At 45.1% G+C, this 27,763-nt stretch overlaps 2 protein-coding genes across 3 annotated transcripts in view; one reads left to right on the forward strand and one right to left on the reverse strand.

Moving 5' to 3' along the window:
- Positions 1–5,578, forward strand: part of WASHC4 (WASH complex subunit 4) — a 50,938-nt gene extending 45,360 nt beyond the window's left edge. Inside the window, exons 29-33 of the mRNA XM_069973734.1 lie at positions 323–470; positions 2,084–2,180; positions 2,598–2,794; positions 4,179–4,278; positions 4,986–5,578. Coding sequence (XP_069829835.1) covers positions 323–470; positions 2,084–2,180; positions 2,598–2,794; positions 4,179–4,278; positions 4,986–5,050 — 607 coding nt within the window. The 3' untranslated portion in view covers positions 5,051–5,578. The remainder of the gene's footprint in view (positions 1–322; positions 471–2,083; positions 2,181–2,597; positions 2,795–4,178; positions 4,279–4,985) is intronic.
- Positions 5,579–14,378: 8,800 nt separating this feature from the next.
- Positions 14,379–27,763, reverse strand: part of APPL2 (adaptor protein, phosphotyrosine interacting with PH domain and leucine zipper 2) — a 47,181-nt gene continuing 33,796 nt past the window's right edge. For both annotated transcript variants that reach the window (XM_069973755.1, XM_069973746.1), the window contains exons 17-21: positions 25,062–25,236; positions 24,366–24,402; positions 23,105–23,245; positions 21,192–21,239; positions 14,379–16,221 (exon numbers count right to left, since the gene is read on the reverse strand). In XM_069973755.1, coding sequence (XP_069829856.1) covers positions 16,087–16,221; positions 21,192–21,239; positions 23,105–23,245; positions 24,366–24,402; positions 25,062–25,236 — 536 coding nt within the window. In that variant the 3' untranslated portion in view covers positions 14,379–16,086. The remainder of the gene's footprint in view (positions 16,222–21,191; positions 21,240–23,104; positions 23,246–24,365; positions 24,403–25,061; positions 25,237–27,763) is intronic.

Below are 27,763 nucleotides of genomic sequence, written 5' to 3' on the forward strand. Positions count from 1 at the left end.
CACTTAGGGGGTATGTGCACACTACAGATTCAGGGCGTAGAACTTCAAGCGGATTCCACTGCGCGCCCGCCCACTTGAAGTTCCGCCATCCCATTGACTTCATTCTATGCTCAGACAGATTCCGCCATGAGCCCAAAGAATTGAGCTCAGAATGGAGCCTATGGGACGGGCAGAACTTCAAGCGGGGGTGTGAGGCAGAATCTGCTCTGCTCAGAATCTGTAGTGTACACATACCCTAACGCTTTCAGTTTTATTCTACAGTATATTAGTATTATTGAGCCGAAAGCTGAATTTTGTTAAATAGTAAATGTTCTCTTTATAGACAGCTGGATTTCGTGCTTAGTGACCTAACCAGAAATTCAGCAGAAGGGACAGAATACTTCAAAATGTTGGTGGACGTGTTTGCTCCCGAATTCCGTAGTGTTAAGAATATTCACCTTCGAAACTTCTACATCATTGTCCCTCCTTTGGTATGTTGCTCTATACTCCTCTTTATTGTATAAATATACGGAAGTTGTTGTTGCTCTTTTGTACAAATTAAGTGTTCTGCTATTTGTTATCGCTGTTTATTATTGGATCATACCTGTTAAAATGGGTTGTATCCAGCAAACCTCTTGTCCATATGATATAGAAGGGGAAAGCACTGAAACCCCCTTGTGAATGGAGAGCCATTGAAGAGTGACTTCTGCTTTGTTAGACTTTAAAGGAGAAGTCCGGCCAAAATTTATTTTTTATATGTTATTACTTATGGAAAGTTATACAATTTTCTAATGTACATTAATTATGGGAAATGCTCATATACTGCTATTTCCCTTAATTTAGTGTATCAGGAAGTGTTAGAATTCTCTCAGAAGCAGTGACGTCACGACCAATGGTGTAATTCTTATGGAGTGTCCAGCAGGGGGCGCTCTCTATATAGAAGTCAATGAGTACCATTGACTTCTATATATAGTGCGCCCCTGCTGGACACTCCATTGGAATTACAATGGATGTGTGTATGTAATGTACTGTACTTTGCGATTGAATACATTTATGGAATACTTTGGGGAGTAAATGTCCTTGCTCCCTAAAGTATCCCATAACTGTAATCAATAAATACATTTGCTGGGCACTGAGCAGGGAGGGAGAGAGGTGCCATCTACCTCCCCCCCCTCCCTGCTCGGTGCTGGGAACATATACAAAGTACTACTCCCCCTTATCTGCAGATAATGGGGGAGTAGTACCTGTGCTATCTTATCGCCGCCCGCGCCGCCGCTCACAGTAGTGCCCCCTCCTCCTCCGCTCCCCCTCCTCCTCAAAACACTATGGCCCCGCTGACTCCCCGCCGCCCCTCACACTATACGGCGCTCCTGGTGCTTCCTGGTGTCCCAGGCCAGTGTGGGTGAGGGCTGACGCGGCCGGCCTGCAGGAGCAGAGAGTGGTGGCCGGCCGGATAGTGTGAGGGGCGGCGGGGAGTCAGCGGGGCCATAGTGTTTTGAGGAGGAGGGGGAGCAGAGGAGGAGGGGGCACTACTGTGAGCGGCGGCGGAGCGGGCAGCACTTGTGTGAGCGGCGGCGGAGCGAGCGGCACTTGTGTGAGCGGCGGCGCGGGTGGCGATAAGATAGCACAGGTACTACTTCCCCATTATCTGCAGATAATGGGGGAGTAGTACTTTGTATATGTTCCCAGCACCGAGCAGGGAGGGGGAGGTAGATGGCACCTCTCTCCCTCCCTGCTCGGTGCCCAGCAAATGTATTTATTGATTACATTTATGGGATACTTTCCATATTCCATATTCCATAAATGTATTAAATCGCAAAGTACAGTATATTACATTACATACACACATCCATTGTAATTCCAATGGAGTGTCCAGCAGGGGCGCACTATATATAGAAGTCAATGAGCATTTCCCGTAATTAATGTACATTAGAAAATTGTATAACGTTCCATAAGTAATAACATATAAAAAATAAATTTTGGCCGGACTTCTCCTTTAAGTATCAGTTGTCTGTGGTTAGAAAGAAAAGGAAATGTGCAGATTCTGTATATTGCTGTTGGAGGTTTGCACGATTTTTAGCCAGATTTTCCCCTTTTACCCTAGACACTCAACTTTGTTGAGCATTCCATCAACTGCAAGGAGAAGCTGAACAAGAAAAATAAAGTTGGTGCTGCTTTTACTGATGATGGGTTTGCGATGGGTAAGTTACACATGTTGATTTTTATATTGTGTGTATGCTGTGGGATGTAAACACTGCCCTTTTATACATTTGTGTGTGCTGTAATGCTGGTTCCTCTATTTCTTCTTATTCTGCTAATATATAATAAGAGAATTTGCTATCATTACTGCTTTTTATCTTATTCACCGTTTATGGGATATGGGCATATAAATGTTGTTCTGTTAACCAGAAGAAAGAGACATTGCTTAACCTGCTGCAGGGACATTGTTAAACAAGGCATGGCTTCCCCTAGTGGTAATACTCATTAGCTGGGAGTTTGGTAAGCTGTACAAGTTGCAATCAGCTTGCATCAACTTCCCCTTATGAAAAAATCTTTACATTTAGTCTATTTTGTTGACATTTTTCAAAAGTTTTTCCTTTTTCTCTTGTTCCTTTCAGGCGTTGCTTATATTCTCAAGCTGTTGGACCAGTACCAAGAATTTGACTCATTGCATTGGTTTCAGTCTGTAAGAGAAAAGTACATGAAGGAGAAAAGAGCAGTCTCGAAGCAGCAGAACGTACAGTCTAACAATCAGGATGAGAAGCTGCTTCAGACAATGAACCTTACACAGAAGAGGCTAGATATCTATCTGCAGGTGAAGAACCTTTTTGTCTTTGCTTTTATAGTTTTCTTTCTTTTTTTTTTCTTATTAAATTTCAGAGATTTTACAAAAAAATACCTCCTGCAGAGACAAACAGTTCAACATAACAATAAAAACAAAAAAAAAAACAGAACCAAGGCATTGCTAAAAAGCATCTATGCGTTTTTCTTCATAGCAAAAACCATATAATAAAGTCATTTAAAGTATATTTGGAGGAAGTCCATTGATTCCAAGCTTTAATCTATCCTTGACCTGATAAAGTAAGGCTGCATTCACACTTTCCGTGAATCACAGACAACACAGGCAGTAAGTGTCTGTCCTGTCTCCCTGCACAATGTAACAATATCATGCTGGGAGCGGGGAAACAGTCTGAATCTTTGCGGCTCTGTCACTACAGGGTCGGGGAGATTCAAGCGATTTCCCCGCTCCCAGCATGATATTGTTACATCATGCCATGGGGGAAAACAGTCAAGGACAGGCATTTACCATCCGCGATTCACTGAGCGAACACGGAACGTGTGAGTGCAGCCTTGGGGATGAGAGACTCAACTCATGATGAGATTGGGAGTTCAATCGCAGAGAGAGTGGGGGGTCATTTCCACAACTGTGCCAAAGATATTCTTGCAGCTATTAAAATATGGTGCACAATGTTGCGGGAAGGCGGAGGAAAGTATTGAGAAGAAATATCGGCAAGAGACTGGGTCAGCCACAATGAATTGGAAAACGTCTTTCCAAAAATGATGCAATTTTGGACATTACCACCACATTTGCAGCTGTGAGGCTGTTTGGCCACATTTTTTTCCAGCATGTTGAGGAAAAGTTAGGCAGTATATGTTTTATGCTTTAATAGTTCTCTAAAACCAAAGGACAAAACTTGATTGTTCAGCACAAGGGATTTCCTGGTAACAATAACGTTTCAGCTGCCTTAGTAGAAGCCCAGTGAACTTTCCCAACAGCTAAGCCCTCTCTGTCATTGTCAGACTGACAGTCTATTAGTGGCGTTAGCTGAACCACAGTTCAGTCATGCCCAATTCACTTGGCTGTAAAGTTGTTCTTCCATTTTTGTAATGTTTTTATGATTATTCTGATAAAAATACATACAAGGAGCCACGCAGCCTTCTATACTAAGGAGAGGTCTGCATGGTTTCTAAGAGCAGAGGTGTCCTATGTCTTCTATGGAACCAGAGCAAAATCTGACACAGCATACCTCATTTATTTGTTTATTCATGCTAAGAAATGACAACTTTTTGTAGATACGATGTAAAGACCAGGCCATTAAAAGGCCATGTGTCAGAGCCCTTACATATTGATAGCTTATTTCTTCTGAGAACTAGCTTGCACAAATAATGACTCTATTGTATATTCATCTATGCTCTAGGAGTTTGAGTTCCTTTACTTCTCACTAAGCAGTGCAAGAATCTTCTTTAGAGCAGACAAAACTGCAGCAGAAGAAAACTTGGAGAAGAAGGAAAAGGAGGGTATGTATAACACAACAACACATGTACTGTTGTGAGCCTGATCCTTTGTTGTAAGAGTAGATAACTCAGCTTGTTCCTCTCTCTCCACTGGAGCGCACACTTGTCCAACTGTGCGTTTAACTGAGTTACTGTATATGTATGTGATGGCTGAACAATTGTCCGGCTGTCAGTTATCTCTTCCATTATCTCTCTGCACTTTTTCCATCATGTCCAACCCCTATCTCCACCAACAACATCTCTGTGAATGGTTGGGAGAGCACCATACACTTTATACTGACTCCCAAACCAGCTGATAAACCCAACAAAAGTATAAGGTGGTTGTTACCTCACAGTTGTTTGGTGGTTGAGTTGCTTGTAGTTTTATTATCCTTCTGTCCCTGCAGGTTCCCTGCCCCAGGTTCTCTTAGGCCTTCTTTACACATTGCAGATCTAGTTCATATTTTGCCTCTGTATTTTGAAGCCCAAATCTAGATGAAAAGAAGTTTTCAGGATTTGGTACCACTAAAACACTGATGCAATATACTGACCAAATTTGCAGTGTAAGAATGAAACTTTAAAGACCCTAGTCTAGTAGTTGAGAAATGGTTGATAGCATTTACTGCTTTTTTATGTAGTATTTTAGAACCTAGATAACTACTGCATGTTTGTGTTCTGTGTGATGGCTTGTAAAATTACTAATGTTTGGTGTTTTTTTTTTTTTTTTTAAGAAACGTCTAAAGCAAGTACTGACAACCTTTCAGTCAATTCTGCTTCAGACTTAGTCATGAAATGATGTGTACTGTCCAGAAAATGTCTCATCTGTCAGCTTTTTGAGCTATTTGCCCACACTGGTAAACTGAAGAGACTGGACACAGACAATGCACTTCACAAAGGACAGCAGTCTGGCAGATCCCAAGCACTTTTGGAGCCACGACAGCAGATACATTGAAAATGTGCACATCTGGATATCTCACATGGTGACAGCTACTGATGAGGAACTGAAAGCCATTAGATGTAAATGAACATAATGTGCAGCTTATCATAATGGATAACCGCTCTAACAGAGTAGCCTCTCAGGATCCCTAGGTTTTAGCAAGTACCCAGAGCTTCACTACAGAAGGACCTAAGCACTACTGTGAAGAGACTGCAGAGAGTAATACTAGCGTCTTATTGTATAGTAAATTGAAGGAGCAAGTTTGTGAATGACATGAGAGGGATTGTGAGCCTGTATATGTGTAAATGCACACTTTTTGTACATCAAATGTGTATTGTAAATGTCATATCTTCAGATGTAAAAATGTATAAAATATATATAAAACTTTTTTCTGTCAGGGATCTTCATTCCTACATGCTCAATTTCAATTACTTAGAAATTTTTAAAGAATCATTATCTATACAACAGCATTATCTGAGATGTGCACACACATTACCTGTAGGGGCAGAAAGCTGAGAAACTTATACCCCTTCTTCATTCTTATTATTTATTGTCCTCATGCACCTTTAACGCTGTAAATTCAGTTCAGTTAGAGGACTCAGTGTAACAGAGACCAAAAAGACTTTTTGGGAGATTCATATAGGACAGGGTGTCAAATACATGACCCTCCAGCTGTCACAAAACTACAGTTTCCATTATGCCTGGACAGCCAGAACTTTGTTCCCCTGGGCCTTGCTGCCTTCAACCTTGTGTCTCCAGACTTGCTTCATTCAGGGTGGTCCCTTTAGTGCAGCTTTAGATTTGCTTCAGTTTTGTTCCTTAGGCAAAGCATACCAATGGCCTCAGAGTTCTACCGGGCAAAGTCTTTGAAACATGTGCAGGGCCCTTGTAAGTAGAGATGATTGAACAGCTGAAAATCTTAGGTTCTATCAAACTTGAACCTAGCCGGACCTTCTGCATTCCTGATGCCTTCCCGGTCTGTGGGGAAGGAGGAGAAAGCCTGGGTACTGCCTGGAATTCCAGAATTAAGCCTAGGTAATAGGCTGTATCCTGGAATTCCAGGCGGTCCCCGAGATGTCTCCGCCTTCCCCACGGAACGGGAAGGCTTCAGCAATCAAATGCGGAAGGTCTGGCAAGGTTTGAGTTTGATAGAACCTAAGATTTTCGGCTGTTCAATCATCTCTATTTGTAAGTTCCTATACATGGCACTGCTACTATGAAGTTTGCATTTAAGTAACTGTAGTGATAGTTTGTCATGGTGGCCTAAAAGTAACACTGTGACGGGGAGTACGGGGGTCAGACCCCCTGCAATCTCTTACTTGTCTCCTATGCTGTGGATAGTGTACAAGTTAATTTTCCCTGGACAACCTCCTTATTTGTTGGGGTCTGGATGTTCAGCCCTCCACTTTGCCCTTAAATAATGAGATGCACCTCCTGTGACACAAGGGGTGCCAATTAGTTGTTACGACAGCCAGCTGTGTTCTTAAGGCTTGTGGCTTTCAAAATACTCCATATACACCCTGCAAGCAGAGGCCAGGGAGTAAGTTGGAGCCTCCAAAAAACAAAAACTTTTTTTACTATGTTCACAGGATCTATAATCTCAATTTCGAAATTGATGTGACTTAGGGGCCTTTTATATGGACCAATTATCGGCAAGAAGCATCGCTTGAAACGCTCCTTTGACTGATAATCAGCCCTTGTAAAAGTGTCAGCGCTCAGCCGAGGAGTATAAAAAAGGCCAAATCCCATCTGTTGGGCTGCATTAAAATTTATTCCTATCAGCTGCACATCTCCCTGTGTAAACAGCGATTGGCAGCTGACAGCAATATATTTAAATTTATGCAGGGACCTTCTGAAGGCACTGAAAATGAGCACCTATTTTGCTGATACAGGGCTGTGGAAAAAGACCCTTTTAAAGCCTAACAGAGCAGGGACACTCACAGCAGTATTGTTGAAGCCATCAGTAAAGCTTGATTTACAGTGGATTGTGCCCTGTACTGGTTAGCAGTAGAGATGAGCGTAACTAGAGCATGCTTGAGTCCGATCGCATGGTATTCGAATGCTGCAGGTGTCTCTCTATGGATTAGGCAAGATAGTCATACATAAATGAACAGTGACATAATAAACATGTGATACAACAGGATAAAATAGATTGCATTGTTTAATTTGTCATGGATAGATAATTACAATTAGATGGATTTGTAGTTTAGTGCAGGAATGACACTGTACTCCCCAATCATATCATTAATTGAGAAATGAATCGTTTTGCTAGTGATTACTCATCCTTATACAAACACGGAGTAGTAGTGTAAGTCATCTGTAAACAATCATGCTAGTAAACTTTTGCATACGCCTCCTCCATTCTTTAGAAAGAAAAATGCATAATACATTCAAATCCCAAACATATAGAGGAATGTTCTAAAATAAAAATGAACTCTATATAACACAGGATTGAAAGACAAATAGTAAAGAAACGCTATACCAATGCTACTCTGATGTCCCACCCTGTACAATATCAATGATCACACAATGCATAATTTCTGCTTTATTAGAAATCCTTTGTGAAGGGGTTGGGCACTTTATAGTAAAATTGCTCAGTGTAACTGTACGCACTCTATATACCGACAGCAACTCCCTGTGTACCTCATAGAGCTAAAATCGGATTGCCCTCCTCTAGGCTGTGCTGCTCTGGGGTGATTCTGTCCATATGTCGGCAGATATAGAGAAAACACCACAATGAGGACAGAGTTTACCTATTACTGCTACACTGCTTATGGCTTCTTCCCCTCCATCTTCAGAATATACTTCTGCTCATATACAATAATCCAGGAAGAAAACAGCACAGATCTCCCCTTTGTTTACAGGCTCCCCCCACCCAATGAACTCTTCCAGCTTAGAAACAAACTGCCAAATAGTGAGCGCCAACCTTTCCCTTACCTAATAGAGCTGGTGCTTTTTACTGATATATGGAGGAAACTAATGGTGCGTTTACACGTAACGATTATCGTGCGTATTTGCCCGATAACGATCGAATTCGAACGATAACCGTACATGTAAACGCAGCGAACAATCAAACGAACGAGAAATCGTTCATTTTGATCTTTCAACATGTTCTCAAATCGTCGTAAACAAAAAATTTGCAGATCGTTCCATGTAAACAGTCGTTCGCTGATTTAACCAATGTGTAAGATAGGCTAAAGCGATCGCAAAACAATTTTCCGTACGATATAATGTACCATCTAAACACTGATCGTTAAAAAAAAAAAATCCTTACTCCGACATCGTTAATCGTACGATCGGGCCAATTATCATTTCGTGTAAACGCACCTTAAATGTACGTGAGAAAGGGAGTTTCTGTTTTTAATAAATAAAATCCTTAGATTGATAAAACATAAAATATATGAGGAACATTTATAAAATCCATATAAAAATTTGATAATAAAATGATTTACATTTTTTTTTTTTTTTTTTAAAGCTGGCATCAGTACAATTTTTTCCAGACTCCACAGCCCTGTGTTCCTCCATGTCAGCCACCTCATGGACAGAATCGCCACAGAGCAGGGGTAGTATGATGTACACTTACTAATTGTCACGGCCGCGGCGGCGTCCCGTGCTCCGGGCCGCCGCCGCGACCTCCCTCCATCTCATGCAGCTGCCGGGGTCCCTGTGCAGGGACCCGGCGCTGCTACACGTTCGGCCCCGGGGGGCGCCTCACCTCTCCACGCTCCTGTCTCTCGCTGTGCCGGCCGGCGCGCGCGTCCCCGCCTCCTAGGGCGCGCGCGCGCCGGCTGTCTCAGATTTAAAGGGGCAGTGCGCTCCTAATTGGTAGTTGCACCCAATCACTCCCCTATAAATCCCAGCATGCCCTGTCCCCTGTGTTGGAGCCTCTACATGCTTCCCATAGCGTTTGGCCCAGCTCCCTGTTGTTCCTGTGTCCTGTCCGTTACCTGGTCCCAAGTCCCTGTTCCTGAGTCCTGTCCGTTACCTGGTCCCAAGTACCCGTTCCTGGTTCCTGTTCCCCTGTCACTCCACCTGTTCCCGTGTCCAGCCTGTCACGTGCTCTCTCATCTGCAGACTATTGCCTGTGCCATCTCCTGCCACGCCTCGCCTGCCGACACCAGCAACCAAGCCAGGGGTAGCGACCTGGGGGTCGCCTGCCGCAGCAAGTCCATCCCGCCTTGCGGCGGGCTCTGGTGAAAACCAGCGGCCCCTTAGACTCCGCTCCCTGGTGAGGTTTGTGCCATCGCTGGTGCCGGTCCAGTGGATCCACTACTCCGGGCGTTACAGTAGGCTCCAACACATGGATCCCGGCGAGGTGCCTGATATCCGTGAGGTAGCCCGAGTGGTCGCCCTACAGGCTCAACAGATCCAGCAACAGTCACAGCTGATCCAACAACTGACTGCAGCCGTACAGCAGCATACCACAGCTCAGCAGTCATCACCCCCGGCAACCTCTTCAAAACTACGACTGGCTCTCCCAAGTAAATATGGAGGTGACCCCAAGTTGTGCAGAGGATTCCTGACCCAGTGCACTATGTATATCGAACTTTTAAGCAGTCAGTTTGCCACCGAGCGCTCTAAAGTGGCTTTCATTATCAGCCTATTGGAGGGAAGAGCTCTGGCCTGGGCCACGCCACTTTGGGACCGTAATGATCCGGTTGCTGCCAATTTTCGAATCTTCCTGGACGAGTTCCGCTCTGTCTTTGAGGAACCTGCCCGTGCGTCTTCGGCTGAGACTGCTCTCCTCAATTTATCCCAAGGGACTTCCTCCGTTGGTGATTACGCCATCCAGTTCCGCACCCTGGCTGCGGAACTAGACTGGAATGAGGCCGCTCTGATTGCCACCTTTAAAAAGGGCCTGTCCAGCCAAGTGAAGGATGTGCTCGCTGCCCGGGATCTGCCTACCTCCTTGAACGATCTTATTCTACTGGCTACCAGAGTCTACACCAGGTTTTCCGAGAGAGAGGAGGAGGTCCGGCAAGGACGGCGTCTGAGTCTGCCCCGTCGCCATCCTCGGCTGGCACCAGTGTTCCAGAATCCTGTTGCTCCTATGTCCCAGTCGCTTCCAGAGGTTCCTATGCAGGTGGAACGTGTTCGCCTGACGACTGACGAGAGGAACCGTCGACTGGACCAGAATCTCTGCCTCTATTGCGGTGGCGCGGATCACTATCGACAGAGATGTCCCCAACGCCCTCAGCGTCCGGGAAACGCCCGCACCTAGGTCCGGTGGGAGAGGCCTCCCTAGGTGTGAATGCCACCTCTCCAAGGTTGACTATGCCCGTCTCCATCCAGACACCCTCTGGGCAAGTTTTCCAGACTACTGCCCTCATCGACTCTGGCTCTGCTGGCAGTTTCATCTCTGCTTCGTTGGTCCAAAGATGGCGGCTACCCGTGATCCAGCTAGCCCAACCCCGGTCTATCTCTTCGGTTACGGGGGAGATTCTTTCCGAAGCTGTGTACAGCCAGACGGCACCCCTAGTCCTCCAGGTGGGCGCCTTACATCAGGAGAAGATCTCCTTCTATGTCTTGCGCCATTCCTCTTCCAACCTCCTGCTGGGTCTTCCTTGGCTGCAATTCCATACCCCTAAGCTGGACTGGAGAACTGGGGAGGTTCTCAGCTGGGGTCAGGACTGTCATAACCGGTGTCTGAGATCTCCTCAACCCAAGTGCTCTACTAGGTCACCTGCTTATGTCAAGCCTCTATCCGGGCTACCGGAGGACTACCAAGACTTTGTCGATGTTTTCTCGGCCAAGGAGGCAGACTCACTACCACCCCATCGGGCCTATGATTGCCCTATAGACCTCCTTCCAGGGGCTTCTCCTCCACGTGGTCGAGTATACCCTCTCTCTGTGCCCGAGACTGAAGCCATGTCCTCCTACATCCAGGAGAACTTACAAAAGGGCTTCATCCGTAAATCCACGTCTCCAGCTGGCGCCGGATTTTTCTTTGTTCAGAAGAAGGACGGTTCCCTCCGCCCATGCATAGACTATCGGGGCTTAAATAAGGTGACTGTTAAGAACCGCTATCCTCTTCCGCTTATTCCGGAATTATTCGACCGTCTTCGTGGAGCTAAGATCTTCTCCAAGCTGGATCTCAGGGGAGCGTATAACTTGGTCCGAATTCGTAAAGGAGACGAATGGAAGACCGCTTTCAACACCAGGGATGGGCACTACGAATATCTGGTCATGCCATTCGGCCTATGCAATGCCCCAGCGGTCTTCCAGGAATTCGTGAACGATATCTTCCGGGACCTCCTCTATGTCTGCGTCATTGTCTATTTGGATGACATCTTGGTCTTCTCCCCGGACCAGCAGACTCATGTGGCACAAGTGCGTCAGGTTCTACGAAGACTACGGGCCAATCATCTATACGCCAAGCTTGAGAAGTGTGTTTTCCATCAGCGCAGCCTTCCATTTCTTGGCTATATCATCTCCGATCAGGGCCTACAAATGGATCCAGCCAAGCTCGCAGCTGTCCTTCAATGGCCACGCCCTGTGGGACTTAGAGCTATCCAACGTTTCCTGGGCTTCGCCAACTATTACCGGCAATTCATCCCTCACTTCTCTACCCTGGTCGCACCCATTGTGGCTCTCACTAAAAAGAAGGCGGACCCCAGACGTTGGCCTCCAGAGGCCGAACAAGCCTTCAATAGCCTCAAGTCTGCCTTTGCCTCTGCTCCTGCTCTAGTCCGCCCGGATGTCTCCAGGCCGTTTTCTCTCGAGGTCGATGCTTCTTCTGTGGGCGCAGGAGCCATTCTCTCGCAAAGGGACACATCAGGCAAGACCAGAACCTGCGGGTTCTTTTCCAAGACTTTCTCCCCTGCCGAGAGGAACTATACCATTGGGGACCGCGAACTCCTGGCCATTAAGTTGGCACTGGAGGAGTGGCGTCATCTACTAGAGGGGGCTAAACACCCTGTTAACATTTACACGGACCACAAGAACCTCCTCTACCTCCAATCGGCTCAACGCCTCAATCCCAGGCAGGCTCGGTGGTCCCTCTTCTTTTCTCGGTTCAACTATACCATCCACTTCCGTCCAGCCGAGAAGAACCTAAAGGCCGATGCATTATCCCGAGCATCCGATGTCATGGGGCAAGAGGAATCTCCTCCTCACATAATACCTCCCGACCGCCTAGTACCAGTTGCCACTTCTGCTCTGCAGAGACTGCCTCCCGGGAAGACTTATGTGCGCCCCGCACTCCGTAAACGCATCTTGAGGTGGGGGCATTCCTCCTTGGTAGCCGGGCATCCAGGAACCCAAAAGACCGGGCAATTGATCTCCCGTCACTACTGGTGGCCCAATCTCCTCCAGGATGTCAAGGATTTTGTGGCTTCCTGTGCAGTTTGTGCCAGGAATAAGTCTCCCCGTCAAAGACCTGCCGGCCTACTTTTGCCCTTGCCAGTCCCGGACCATCCCTGGCACCACATTGGGATGGATTTTATCACAGACCTACCTCCATCTGCGGGCAATACAGTCATTTGGGTGGTGACGGACCGCTTCTCCAAAATGGCTCACTTCGTGGCCCTTCCTGGTCTGCCCTCTGCTCCTCGTCTGGCTCAGTTGTTCTTCCGACACATCTTCCGCCTGCATGGACTTCCTCTTCACATTGTGTCCGACCGAGGCTCTCAATTTGTCTCTAAGTTTTGGCGTGCCCTCTGCTCGCAACTCCAAGTGAAGCTGGACTTCTCTTCGGCCTATCATCCTCAGACTAACGGGCAAGTGGAGAGAGTCAATCAGATTCTGGGTAACTACCTACGCCATTTTGTTTCCAGCCGCCAAGACAACTGGGCCGATCTACTCCCATGGGCAGAATTCTCATATAACCATCTGGACTCGACTTCCACAGGCAAGTCTCCTTTCTATGTGGTCTACGGGCATCATCCTCGTCCTTCTCTGCCTCTCTCTCCATCCTCCGAGGTCCCAGCCGTGGAGGAGTTGTTATCTGACCTGCAATCGATCTGGGAACAAACTCGACAGTCATTACTCAAAGCCTCTAAACGCATGAAGGATCAGGCTGATAAGAGGAGGAGACCTGCCACAAATTTTCTCCCAGGTGACAAAGTCTGGCTCTCGGCCAAATATGTCCGACTCAAGATTCCCAGCTACAAGTTGGGTCCTCGATTCCTCGGTCCTTTCTCGGTGCTAAGACGCATCAACCCTGTCACCTACAAGCTCCGCCTACCCCCCACTATGCGGATTCCGAACTCCTTCCATGTTTCCCTATTAAAACCAGTGGTTCTGAACCGGTTCTCAGATAAGTCTTCGTTCTCTGCTCCTCAAGCCGTCTCTGACGACGTCTACGCTGTTAAAGACATTCTGGCCATGAAGACTGTCAGAGGGAGAAGGTTCTTCCTGGTGGATTGGAAAGGATTTGGTCCTGAGGAGAGGTCCTGGGAACCCAAGGCTAACATCCTGGACCAAGATCTCATCAAGAGGTTCCTGCAGGTTAGAAAGAGGGGGAGGCCAAAGGGGGGGGGTACTGTCACGGCCGCGGCGGCGTCCCGTGCTCCGGGCCGCCGCCGCGACCTCCCTCCATCTCATGCAGCTGCCGGGGTCCCTGTGCAGGGACCCGGCGCTGCTACACGTTCGGCCCCGGGGGGCGCCTCACCTCTCCACGCTCCTGTCTCTCGCTGTGCCGGCCGGCGCGCGCGGCCCCGCCTCCTAGGGCGCGCGCGCGCCGGCTGTCTCAGATTTAAAGGGGCAGTGCGCTCCTAATTGGTAGTTGCACCCAATCACTCCCCTATAAATCCCAGCATGCCCTGACCCCTGTGTTGGAGCCTCTACATGCTTCCCATAGTGTTTGGCCCAGCTCCCTGTTGTTCCTGTGTCCTGTCCGTTACCTGGTCCCAAGTCCCTGTTCCTGAGTCCTGTCCGTTACCTGGTCCCAAGTACCCGTTCCTGGTTCCTGTTCCCCTGTCACTCCACCTGTTCCCGTGTCCAGCCTGTCACGTGCTCTCTCATCTGCAGACTATTGCCTGTGCCATCTCCTGCCACGCCTCGCCTGCCGACACCAGCAACCAAGCCAGGGGTAGCGACCTGGGGGTCGCCTGCCGCAGCAAGTCCATCCCGCCTTGCGGCGGGCTCTGGTGAAAACCAGCGGCCCCTTAGACTCCGCTCCCTGGTGAGGTTTGTGCCATCGCTGGTGCCGGTCCAGTGGATCCACTACTCCGGGCGTTACACTAATACTGCCCACTGAACAATTTAACTATAAAGTGGCCAACCCCTTTAACCACTGTCACATAACTGCATGCACCTGTCAACTGATGTGATATTTGCTAGTGTGGGAAAATAGGTTAGGAACATATTTAATAACATGTATGCATCCAAAAATATGATACTTATAAGACAATGAAAAACAAAAAAAATGGTCTCTGGGTTCATATGTGTTCCTTCAAGCAAATACAGTCTGACCACCACCCATTCCTTTGGTCACAATGTGAGGTTTAATGCTTTAAACCATTGGTGGACTTTAAGACAGAAAACATACAGGGGTGTTTTCTTTAATGTCCATTTTCATATATATTGATCATTTCGCATGACCATGTAGTGACTCAACTGTTCTCCAATATGGAGAGATAGTGCTAGAATTCAAGGCTGAAGCACTCCATTAGTTAGTTTTGATTATCGTCCAACCGATATGTGACTGCAGATATCCTGGAATATCGCCAATGTTTTATACACACAGACTGAATCTGTTTAGCTCATATCAACTAAGTATTTTGGTCCTGCTGTGACTCAGTAGCTAATGTCTCCCTAAGTAAACACAGCCCAGAGTTTGACATCCTGCAAGACTGACATTTGCATACTGTGCAGAAGTTAAGTCTAGATCCCCAAACATTTACTTGTCTGCAGGTGACTATGAGCTTTTTACATGAATGCAGAGAAGCAAATGAATGACATGGTACTGCCAGGTATTTGCCTATCTTGTAGGAAAAATTCTAGTGTATTGGAAACTGAGCAATGGTTTTTATGTAATGGGCAATAGTAATAGTGCAGTATATATGAAGAATAAAATATTCTATTTAAAATATATATATTTGCTCTCATGTACCATTGCCATTCCTCTGGATAAACACAGTAGGGTTATAGGTTGAACTTGATGGACTCGTCTCTATTTTCCAACCTTAAAGGAGCACTCCGGAGAGAAAAAATTGCAGAAAGAGAAGATTCAAAATGATTGAGAAATACAAAGTAAGGACAATAAACTTCAGCCTCCAGCTGGATCAACTTCAGCTCAACAACTGCAAAGGCAGTTAAAAGAAAAAACAAATGTAGTGTAACTACAGCCTTAAAGGGGTTTTCAATGCAAGTGATTGATGGCCTATCTAGCAGATAAGCAATCAATGATTGGTGCCTGTACTACACAGTGAATAAGGATGGAAACAGTTGGCTCCATTCACTGTGTATTGTGGGTGCTAAACAGTGACACTGTGTGTCGGTACCCCTATGATCTGTCTAGGCAAGCCATCAGTTTTGCCTGGAAAACCTCTTTAATGACCAGTCTAATAATCCAGAAAAGGGAGTACAAACCTTTTTTTTTTTTTTTAGTTAGTGAGCAATGTATGCTCACTAAGTATACCATATTCATGCAACAAGTCCAGTTGTAAAACTATGTATACCATATATAATGCAATGATAGCATGGACTGGTGGGTTAGGGGCTGTCACATGTCACAAAGCACTGATCATTGCAACAATCTCATTCTTGATTAATCCCATAGGTGCTAGTTCATCAGAATATAACTGTTGTAAACATTTCTAGTACAACTTCCCATTAATCTTAAGTGCACATCATTAGATTGTATGAAAATAACCACCTCTAGGTCTACTTAAACATTTTCACCAAACTGGTGTCAAATTTATAGTACTTGCAACTGTGCAAGGTCAGTTCTGTTATGCTTCAGATTCCAGGCCTTCAGCGCACAACACATTGTTGTCATCATCCTGCGATTGGACATTGAGAAGGACAAACTTCCCATCATTTGATAGTGGGACTGATGACATAAGTTGTGCAAGTGCTTCAGGATCCTGCAAAATAAAGTTATATTTATCAGAAGGACAAAGGCAGACTTATGCTGTCATGCTGTTAGAGCTGTTTTTTCCATTCTATTTAATGTTTATTAATCATTTGTGTAAAAAAGTAGAGAAAGACATTAAACAAGTATAACATATTGGGTGTCACAGTGGTCAGTACTCTGATCATCATTAAACCTGGAAAACAGAAATAAAAGAATACAAGAGCATGACAAAAACATTGTGGAACCACAAAGAACGTGTAGTAAAATGGTTGTGCAATGTAGGTTGGGTCTACAATACCTGGGGATATGGGAGAGAGGCACCAACTATGACTACTGTGTCACAAGAGGAAAGAAATTGTAATGAGAAAATCATAGTTCATGGTAGGAGTATGGGTCACAGACAGCCAGTGATCCCAGATTTTTAAAAGCTTCTATGGGGGTAAAGCCATTATTTTATTTTGTTTTATCAGGAAGGGAGGATTTTACAGGAGCCATCCATTCTGTGAGTGTAGGAAGGCAGATAGCAAGCCAATTTTATAAAGTACGGTATATACATAAACTGATTCACATTTCTCTGAACCAAGATAAAGGAGGCATCGTAAGGGGCAAAATGGAATTGGTGCACTTATTTTGTCATGAAAAAATTAACTTGTGCCCAAAAGACTAGAGTTTTAGGACATTCCTGCAAGAAATAAAACAAAAAAAAAGGTTCCCAAAGGGCTTAGGCATTTGGAGCATTTATTAGGGTTATTAAAGGGGAACCCAACACAGACCAACAGAGGAGCACAGTGCAGTTGCTTAGGCATTTGGAGCATTTATTAGGGTAACTAGATTAGCATTTTTGAGGGAAATACATAGTGCTTGAAAAGAGCGCCCCTTTACCAGTGACTTCCTTTTAAGAGAAACTTTAACCCTGGGTGCCATCCCTTTAAGAGCGACTTGGGTCCCGTCCCTTTAAGAGCGTCATGGGTCCCGTCCCTTTAAAAGCGTCATGGGTCCAGTCCCTTTAAAAGCGACTTGGGTCCCGTCCCTGTAAAAGCGACTTGGGTCCCGTCCCTGTAAAAGCGACTTGGGTCCCGTCCCTTTAAAAACGACTTGGGTCCCGTACCTTTAAGAGCGACCTGGGTCCCTTTAACAGCGACCTGGGTCCCTTTAACAGCGGCTCTGCTACTTATAATGGTAAAGATCATTGCTCGGTTACCATGACAATCTTACTCATGTCAAGGAGACAAAATTGTTAAGGACCTTCCATCTTCTACATCTTCTATTGGCCAATAGTAGACATGTGACTGTGTGGATGGTGTGATACATTGCCTGACAAGACCTTAGAGTTCCTATTGGCTGCTATATTTCAGCTATTTGCATATGTGCTGTGATTGTCTGTCAGCGTTTAGAGTGCGGCCATTATTTCCAATCGGCCATTATTTTCTATGGGAAATTAGGGGTCTTTAAACGTAAACGACAAATCTGATCAAACGAAAAATAGATAGCACACCTGTCACCGCTGAGGGCTTCGAAACGCAGTTTGACCGGAGTCTGTGCGCAAAGCGGTTCGGGCTGTATTAATCGCAGAAAAATAGAAGAGTACGGATTACAATATAGTGCTTTTCAAGCACTATAATTAAAGGCAAGCCCAACACAGACCAGCAGAGGAGCACAGTGCAGTTTCTCAGAATAACCAATGACTGTTGAGGTGCCCGCCCCCCCCACCCAAAGCAGGAAGAGAAAGCAAGCCAGGAGCGTGAAGAGGGGTAAGTTTGGCAGATGAGAATACCCTTTTAAGCCAAAATTTATGAAGTCTGGAATGGCTTCACTGCAGTCCTAGTTTGTGAGCTGCTTGACATCTCTCTTTCCGACACAGCCCAGAGTATCCAATAGGTCTATAAGGGTCTGGTTTGGATAAATCTTTCCATTCTTTGGGCAGGACTACTAAGATGACAATAGGTCATTATCTAATGACACATTCCCTATAAGTTCTATTTACCTGAATGCAGTACCAGGCAGAACTACACCTGTGTATATGCTGTGCTTAGATAAAGAATAGAGAATCTGCAATGCAGCTAAGTGACTCATCTGACCCCCCAAACCACTTGTACCTTCGGATAGCTGCTTTTAATCCAAGATCTGTCCTGGGGTCCGTTTGGCAGGTGATGCAGTTATTGTCCTAAAAAACTACTTTTAAACTTACAGCCCCGTGGCCTAGATTGTGTATGCATTAGGCTGGCACACCCTCTCTGTACCTCCCTCCCCACCCTCTTTGTCCCTCCTCCCCACCCTCTTCATCATTAGGAATGCCACTGGAACATTTTCTCCATGCTGAACATTGCACAGGTGCTTAACAATGCAGCCCATGTGCCGGGCTGAAGCAGCTGACGAATAGTAGGCAATCTGCCTGGATCATTCCTAATGATGAGGAGGGTGGGGAGGAAGGACAGAGAGGTTGTGCCAGCCTAATGTATACACAATCTAGGCCACTCCCGTAGGGAACGGGGCTGCCAGGTTAAAACAGATCTTGGATTAAAAGCAGCTATCTGAAGGTACAAGCTGTTTGGGAGGGTTAGATTGTGGGTACAGAGTCGCTTTAAAGGCCCTTTTAAATGGGCTGATTGTTGTTAAAGGGGTACTACAAATTACCCTGTTGAATTCCTACCCATAATGTTGAATTGTTTGTAATAGGTTTCTTTAACATGAATTGGGCCATTTGTCTGCAGCACATACTGACTTGCACCCTGAAGCTGCAGAAAATCCTCTCTTCCTGGTCCACATGGTCTCGTCTCCTCTATCCACTCTCCTAAGACCAAAGCCAAATGAACTCGTCTTTTCTGTTGCCAGGCAAGCTGTAACACCTCATCTCTAACCCCGCCCACCACTGACAACACACCTATCAGTGAGCACCTGGCCAAGGGGCAGGGAAACAACAGAACAGAAAGGAAACATTTGTTTTATCTCTCTCTCTTTCTAATCTATCTATGTAGATGGATATATGGCACAGGGTAAGATTGACTGTCAATGTCAAGGGTTAATTAATTACCTCTGTCTGGCAGTTAGAGAATTCCAGAAGTGCCAGCATACAACATTGCTGTCAAGCATTGAGGGAGTTAACAGTGTGCTGTGCATACTGGGAGAGGAGGGGGATAAAAGAATCAGCAAGGGAGTACAGTCAGTGTTGTGTGAGGTAAAAGGAACAAAGGTCCTGTTGTGTGTGAGGTAAAAGGAAGCAGGGTCTTGTTCTGTGTGGGTTAGAAACAGTGACAGAGAAAGCCAGACTTCTGTGAAAACAATAGATAACAGCACAGGAGCTGCATTTGCCATAGGGGGAGAGAATTCAACCCAGTGGGAATCAGATGGATTACAGGATAGAAAGGAATGATGGCTGACCTCAGGGAGATCAACCAAAACACCATCACGTCAGGTAATGTCAGTGGAAAATTGCCCCTGGGAAATCAAATATGCGAAATTTTGCATATGGATTACAGGACAGGACTGATGAAACTCAGGTACCTGTAAACTTATCCCCCTGTGAGAAGCAGGCAGACTTGTGTGGGTGCTAGGAAGCATTTCATCACTGTCACCACTGATGCTTCTTTCTGCTGGAGTTTACTTTATATACCTGAATAATACATGGGAGCCTGCTTAACTTCATCAGGTGTGCTATAGAGAGGATACAATTAAGGGATATGACTCAAGGCACCAACCTCCCCCTAATTTCCTCAGAATCTCAAATAACTCACACTACTATGCGATTGTGACACAGCCACTTAAGAGTAGCTGTGGATAGGAGTGATAGATATTTTGTATATAGAGTCAAACAAAAGCAGACTGATTTAGACTGTTTTTTCAGAAAAAGTTGCAGTTCAGGAATGACAGCAGCTAGAAACATGTCTCAAAATACTCAGGGGGGCTTTATGAGTAAGACCAGCTAGGTTTGGTAACATTTCATTTTTTAGTTCTTGGGTGGAGTACCCCTTTAATGAGCATTCCTAGGAATGCTCATTCACCCTCGAATGGCCAGTGTAAAAATCAGCCGATGAGCAATAAAACGTCTGCTCATTGGCTAATTTCAAATCATTGATATCGGTTGCACACCTCTCTGTCTAACCAGGAGATGTGCAGGCAATAATGCATTTTAGCATTTTAGTGGTTGCACAAACTATACTGCGATTGTTCGTGAGGCCAGGTTACGCCTTTATGCAAGTTTATTGGTGCTTATTTGAGGTCATAATCAGCCACATATCACTCCATGTAAAAGGATCCACTAGTGCTGCACACTCTGGTCCTGTATTCAAGGTAACGTATACTTAACATTGTAACCATAGTGATAGTTGCTCCTGACACCTTTAGGGTGGGTTCACACATAGCAGAATCGCAGCGGATTTCACACTGAAAGTTTGCAGTGAAATCCGCTGCAATTCCCGGCACTGTCAGTTTGAATAGGTTTACATACTCACAGCTCCGGCGGGACAGTGCACAGATTGGCTGAGCAGGATGCTGGGAGCCCTGGAAGCAAGCCAGAGCATGGACTGGTAAAGTATTCATTAGGCCATGTCGGGTTAAGGGGGACGGCATTTACATACTCTTAGCAGGATGAAAATTCTGTTGCGGGTATGTAAACCTATTCAAAATCCGGAAACCGCAGCAGATTTTTCGATGCGGAACTCACAGCGTAAAAATCCACTGCGATTCCGCTATGTGTGAACCCACCCTTAGGCTATATTACCACAAGAGTCTTCTATACAAAGAATAAAGGTCAACCAGGGAAAGATTTTTATATTCTCTGGTAAAAAGAAACCCTGCAATGAATCTTGTTGCATATTAGATTTGTGTCAAGCTTAACAGTAATATATAATGCTAAAATCAACTCCACTGTCCTGAACCACTTCCCTAAATTGACCCAGAGAAGTGCAAGACTATAGTGATGATGACTGAATGTGGATGTTCTCTCTCATGAAGATTTCATAAAACATGGGTCTGAACACTTGCCTTCTCAGCAGCAGCAATTTCTTTTCCCAAGCTGATGGCAAAACATATCTGTAGAGAAGAAATGAAGGGCTGTCAAAACACCACATATATCTTCTGTCAACACTTCATAGAAGTTCACTGTTCAAAGTTTTTCCATAGACTTCTATTATAAAAAAAAAAAAAAACGGATCAAAACACATCCTTTTTTTTTAGTGTATAGAAAAATGTGTCTGAACACGTTTTTGTGTACCCTAAGAAAATGGATGCGTTTTGATCAGTTTTTGGTTTTTTTTAAACCCAATGGAAAAACAGATTAAAGCGGATGCAAACAAATGCATCCTTTTTTTAATCAGTTTTAAACAAATTGCCTTACTGTTTTTTTAAGACTGGATGCCAAAATGTTTGAGAACTAAAGCAAACTTTTCTTAAAAATATAGTTTAAGAACTGAACTGATAAATATATAATCTCGAGAAAAATATTCAGTATGATTTGATGGAAATCCCTGGTCTTTCCATGCTTAGGAGTCCAGTGGGTGATCAGATTACTCAGTGACAGTGTCCATAGGACTCCTAAGAACTTGCTCAGCTCTTCCTGCTCTATAACCTGATACTGATGGATTAGATAGCATTTACATGGCTGACAGGTTCCCTTTAAATCTGATACATGCAAATATTAATCAAATAGCAAAGAAACACAAGAACTATACTATTATTCAAAGTAGCTCTGCCAGACCAGCCATGCTTGACTGCCCCTAAGTGTCCCACATGTTCAGATAAATGGAGCTAAACTTTTAGCACACATGTAGTGCTTCATTTATAGAAAACATCATATTCACAGTAAAATGTAGTCTCAATTCCGATATATAGTGCTGATATATATATGCCATCAATAAGTGAGTCTACAAGGTGGGGGGCAACTCTGGTTAGGGTACTCATCTATCAGCCAGAGTAAAGAACAGTAGTTACAAAAAGCACTTCTTGATCTGGAAGACTTGCTCATTCCTACATTACACAACCTACATCTGAATGTCACAGCCTTAAGGCCCTATTCCACCAACAGATCTGCCGACAGATTATCTGCCAAAGATTTGAAGCCAAACCCAGGAACAGACTATAATCAGAGAACAGGTCATAAAGGAAAGACTGGATTTCTCCTCTTTTCAAATCCACTTCTGGGTTTGGCTTCAAATCTTTGGCAGATAATCGTCAGATCTGTTGGTGGAATAGGGCCTTTACTCCATGACGTCCGAGCCAGATGAAGGACTGTTATTATTAGGGAACTGGAGGTTGGCCACTTGTGTGTGGCACCTATTAACTATACAAAGTGCTGCGCAATACTCTATTACTAGGCACTGTATAATACTTCCCCTTGGATGGCAATGCAGAGAAATTGAACAATAAATATGTTTTCTCACAGCAGATTGTTGGCTGTCCCAGCAGTGCAACACTTTTTGCCAAGGAACCTTTCCAGCAAATATGAAACCGCAAATAAACTTGCCTATCAATACACAGTCTTCACTCAAACACAAGATGGTGTATTATACCCTGTTTCACCCCCCCACAAACACACAAAAAAAGGCAGTGTCTTATATTAATATTTTGCTCCCAAAGATGCAACAGATGTCTTATTTTCAGGGGTTGTCTTATTTTTCAATGAAGAATTCACAATAAAATTAACATTATATACTGTACAGTAGTCATCACAAACCGGCATAACCAGACATAACCCTGGAGGCGGAGGTCTCTTGTTCGGGGGATGCCTTATTTAAAGCTATGGTGTAAATGCTCCACTATGCCTTATTTTCGGGGGAAACAGGATAATACCCCCACCTGTAACGTAATTACGTTGCAGCTGGATTCATAACAAAACAGATCTGTAAAGACATTATTACTGCCCTCCAATCCTCAGAAGGTGGTATAATATGTGCACTGACCTTCTCACCCTCAGTGTTACTTTCCAGGACATAAGCACTCAGGGATTCGTCTCCAGATGCTTCAGGGGTACTAACAACAAATCCCACCAAACGCTTATTCTCTTGGTGGGCAGCAAACTGGGTTATGTTTTCCAGGTCAAACTATTAAAAACAAAGGGTAGAAAAAAAACATTGACTGTACACCTGACTGTACACAAATATTAGATTTGACAAAACAGAGCAGTTCGGTAAGCTTCTCATGACTGAAAGAATACAATGTGGAGGAACTTATGTGTGACTTCTTTATGCTTTTCTTTCTAGTTTGCACTGTCTCCTTTATGCCAGTTTCAATTCTGAAAAATGTATCAAATTGCCAAGTGATGTATGAAAATTTGCACATAACAAGTATGTCTAATAAGGGCTCGTTCCCACTGAGCAAAAGCAGCTGAATTTCTGCGCTGAATCAGTGCTGAAATTTCAGCCGTTAAAATAGGTGCAGAGCTAATTTCCATTGTGTTGAATGGAAATTCTGCTCTGCAGTTCACACAGTGGAGTTTCTGCACTGAACTAATCCGCTTTCCGCCAGAAGAATGAACATGTTCATTCTTCTGCTAGCGGAAGCCTATACAAATCAATGGGGCTCTGATTTTCTGTTTCAGCGCGGAATACGCGCGTATTCAGCACGGAATACAAGCGTAATACAAGCGGAAATTACTCGCTGAATCAGCGCGGAAATGGGGAAAAGGGGGGGGGGAGAAGGATTCTAGTATATGTTCTGGTATAGTCTAGTTTACTCACCAAATACTCGCTGAATTTCAGCGCTGAATGCATGCGGATTCAGCGCGGATTCCTCGAGTATTCCGCGCTGAATTTGTCAAGAGCTGATTACGAGCTGAACACTTTCCTAGCGGAATACGCAGTGATTCTGCTTACATTCTGCTCGGAATTCAGCGTCAGTTGATTTCAGGCTGAAATATTTCCTTGCGTAATCCGCTCCTTTTGCTCTGTGTGAACGTAGCCTAAAATACACTACAATAAAACCACACCCCCTTTGTCAGGTGTAAGCCACAATTGTTTGCAAAAATGAGTAACTTTTTTTTGTCTCCAAAAATCTGGCATACAAGTCTTGTTAAATTCCCCCCATTGTGTCCTGTACAAAAAAAGGACATGAAGCAAAATGAAGCAAGCAGAAACAAATATTATGCACAAGTATGTCATTCTCCAGTATTCTGAACAAAAATAACAGTATTCCATTGTGCTGGTATACTAAAAATGTACTTACACTTATTCTTATAACTTGTGTTTGTGGATCTATTAATCTGAAATGTAGAAACACGTAAAATAAGGATCTGATCTCAATTTATAGAACATATAAAAAGAACACAGATTTTGATACTGACCAACAATTTACATAACACTGCCTGCTAACCAGGCAAGGGTGGAAGACAAGGAGAGAACTAAGCCATGACAGCTATGCTACATCCATTGTTAAAAATATACCAACAAGTCCTTATAAATCTATAAACTAATAATGGAGTTTGTCAAGTTTATTTAAAGGGGTGGTTCAGCAAAAAAAAAAAAAAAAAAAATTCTGTGAAATCATCTGGTGCCAAAGATTTGTAATTTACTTCTATTAAACAATCTCAAGTCTTCCAGTACTTATCAGCTGCTGTCTGTCCTGCAGAAAGTTATGTTTTCTTTACGGTCAAACACGGTGCTCTCTGCTGCCACCCCTGTCTGTGACAGGAACTGTCCAAAGCAGTAGCAAATCCCCATAGAAAACCTCTACTGGTCTCCAGACTGGAAAGAATACACCACTTCCTGCAGGACATACAGCATCTGATAAGTACTGGAAGATGAGATTTTTTTAATAGAAGTAAATTACAAATCTCTGGCACCAGTCGGTTTGAAAGAGCTTTATTTTGCTGAACTACCCCTTTAAGGGTTCTGGTAATGTACAATAGCATCAAAAATGTACCTTATGCTTTTGCTGGTTACCATCAAGTGGGATTCTGTCATTCGAAATATATTATGAATGGCTCGTGCAGCTAAGACCTGTCTCATTGCTTCAAAGATAACCTGGTGGGTATTGTCTGTTTTTACCGCCATTGAGCCTAAGAAGCGAACTACAAACATCTGCTGCAAAAGTAAACCTGAAAAAAAAATACAACCATAAAATTACAAACTACATATAAACCCTTTAAGTTATAATAAGTATGTTCTCAGATAACCCATGTAAGTCCAAACATTGTAAATTGGTACCATAACTATGGAAAACAAATATTTGGTTGTAAAGCCACTGTAATGCCAGAAAATTAGATTCTTATAAATGTAATAAAAAGCTACTGGAAACTGTAAAATACTTTGTACAAAAAAGGACAGGAGCTTATTGGGGCCCTGAACAGTCAGCATGAGGGACAGATTTACCAGTTCAAATGCAGCAGAATTTCTGGCTCCATTTCCACTGAAACTGGTGCTGTGTATCATGCTTGTACAGTCTAAGGCCGGGTTCACACTACGTAAAAAAAACACGGCCATATTTCATAACAACGGCTGTATTTGCACAAACAACGGCCAGTATTATGAAATATGGCCGTGTTTTTTTTACATAGTGTGAACATAGCCTAATAGTGTCTAAAGATCCACCAAATTTATCACAAAGCAAGAGCCACTGTGATACATTTAGTTCAATTTCAGACTACCTACTGTTAGTCAGGATTAGTAATTCCATTGTTCAAGAAAATAACTAAGGGTTCAGACTAGGGATGCACGATGCACCGAAATATCGATACTACTATCGATATTTCGGGCAAAAAAACTATTCGGTACCAGGATTTCCTGGTATCGATACTTTATATTAAGCTGCCTAATAACGCAGCTTAACATAAAGTATAGAGCAGAGAACACAGCCGGCGGCTAGCAGAGCGCCGGCCATGTTCTGAGTACAGCCCCCTGGCGTCACTTCCTCCTCCGCCCGCCCCTTCCTCCGCTCACTGCAGGGATAAGTTATAGCCGGCACACAGCGATCGCTACTGCCGGCTATATAACTGTGCAGATGCCGCTGTGACAACTGACAGCGGCATCTGACCCATCCTGAGCCTCTCCAGAAGCAGTGGGGGTCGGCTACTATGTGTAGCAGACCCCCGCTGCTAATGACCCGCAGCCTGTCACACCTCAGCCTCCTGTCCCTCCTGGAATGCAGCCGGTGTGAGGAGCTGCGTCTAGGGCTGCGCTTCTCAGTGTGAGGTTGGTGAGGCTCTGATGCCGGCTTGCTCTCTGTCCATCCGCGGCGCTGTTCCTATGCATATTCATGTATGCACACTCTCGGTGGCTGCACTTCCTGACCGGCCTGAGTGTGCACACATGAATATGCAGGAGGAACGGAGGCCTGACAGCTGGGAGCTTCCCGGAGCTGAGGGGAGGGGGATTTGTAAAGGGAGCTTATTTAAGGTGGAACAGACAGCCTGAATCTTGGCCAGCAGCAAAGGTTAATCTTCCTGCTGGCCGAGGTTCAGGCTGTCTGTTCCACCTTAAATAAGCTCCCTTTACAAATCCCCCCTCCCCTCTGCTTTGACAAGCCACATGCTTTGAGTATCCACAGGTACCGCAGTAAGTGAGAGCAGGGAATGTGTGCCCCCTCTAGTGTGCCCCCCACATCCCTGCCCTCTGGTGTGCCCCCCCCCCACATCCCTGCCCTTACACCCCTGCCCTCGGACAGGAACTGACCTGCCAGGCAGATTAACCCTCTCTTGTTTGTCCAGACCTGGCAGCCTTCACCAGCTCCCTGCAGTGTGGGGGTTGTAGTCTGTACCCAGTGGCGGATTAAATGTACCCTGGGCTGTTCACCCAACCTGGACCCCCCCCGTCAATCCGCCCACATTATAATCCACTGCTGCCCCCCCCCCCCATGCTGTCCCCAATAAACACAATGTTTGGTCCCTTGCTGCACAGAGGATGTCAGGAGAGGAGGGGGCTGATCTTAAAGGGGAGGTCACAGCAGCACAGAGGATGTCAGGAGAGGAGGGGGCTGATCTTATAGGGGAGGTCACAGCGTCACAGCAGCACAGAGAATGTCAGGAGAAGAGGGGGCTGATCTTATAGGGAGGTCACAGCAGCACAAAGAATGTCAGGAGAGGAGGGGGCTGATCTTATAGGGGAGGTCACAGCAGCACAGAGGATGTCAGGAGAGGAGGGGGCTGATCTTATAGGAGAGGTCACAGCAGCACAGAGGATGTCAGGAGAGGAGGGGGCTGATCTTATAGGGGAGGTCACAGCGTCACAGCAGCACAGAGAATGTCAGGAGGAGGGTGCTGATCTTATAGGGAGGTCACAGCAGCACAGAGGATGTCAGGAGAGGAGGGGGCTGAACTTATAGGAGAGGTCGCAGGGTCCCAGCAGCACAGAGGATGTCAGGAAAGGAGGGGGCTGATCTTATAGGAGAGGTCACAGCAGCACAGAGGATGTCAGGAGATGAGGGTGCTGATCTTATAGGGGAGGTCCCAGCAGCACAGAGGATGTCAGGAGAGGAGTGTGTTGATCGTTAGGGGAGTTCACAGCAGCACAGAGGATGTCAGGAGAGGAGTGTGCTGATCGATAGGGGAGGTCACAGCAGCACAGAGGATGTCAGGAGAGGAGTCTGCTGATCGATAGGGGAGGTCACAGCAGCACAGAGGATGTCAG

The sequence above is a fragment of the Dendropsophus ebraccatus genome, chromosome 1 (assembly GCF_027789765.1).
Source record: "Dendropsophus ebraccatus isolate aDenEbr1 chromosome 1, aDenEbr1.pat, whole genome shotgun sequence".
Taxonomy (NCBI): domain Eukaryota; kingdom Metazoa; phylum Chordata; class Amphibia; order Anura; family Hylidae; genus Dendropsophus; species Dendropsophus ebraccatus.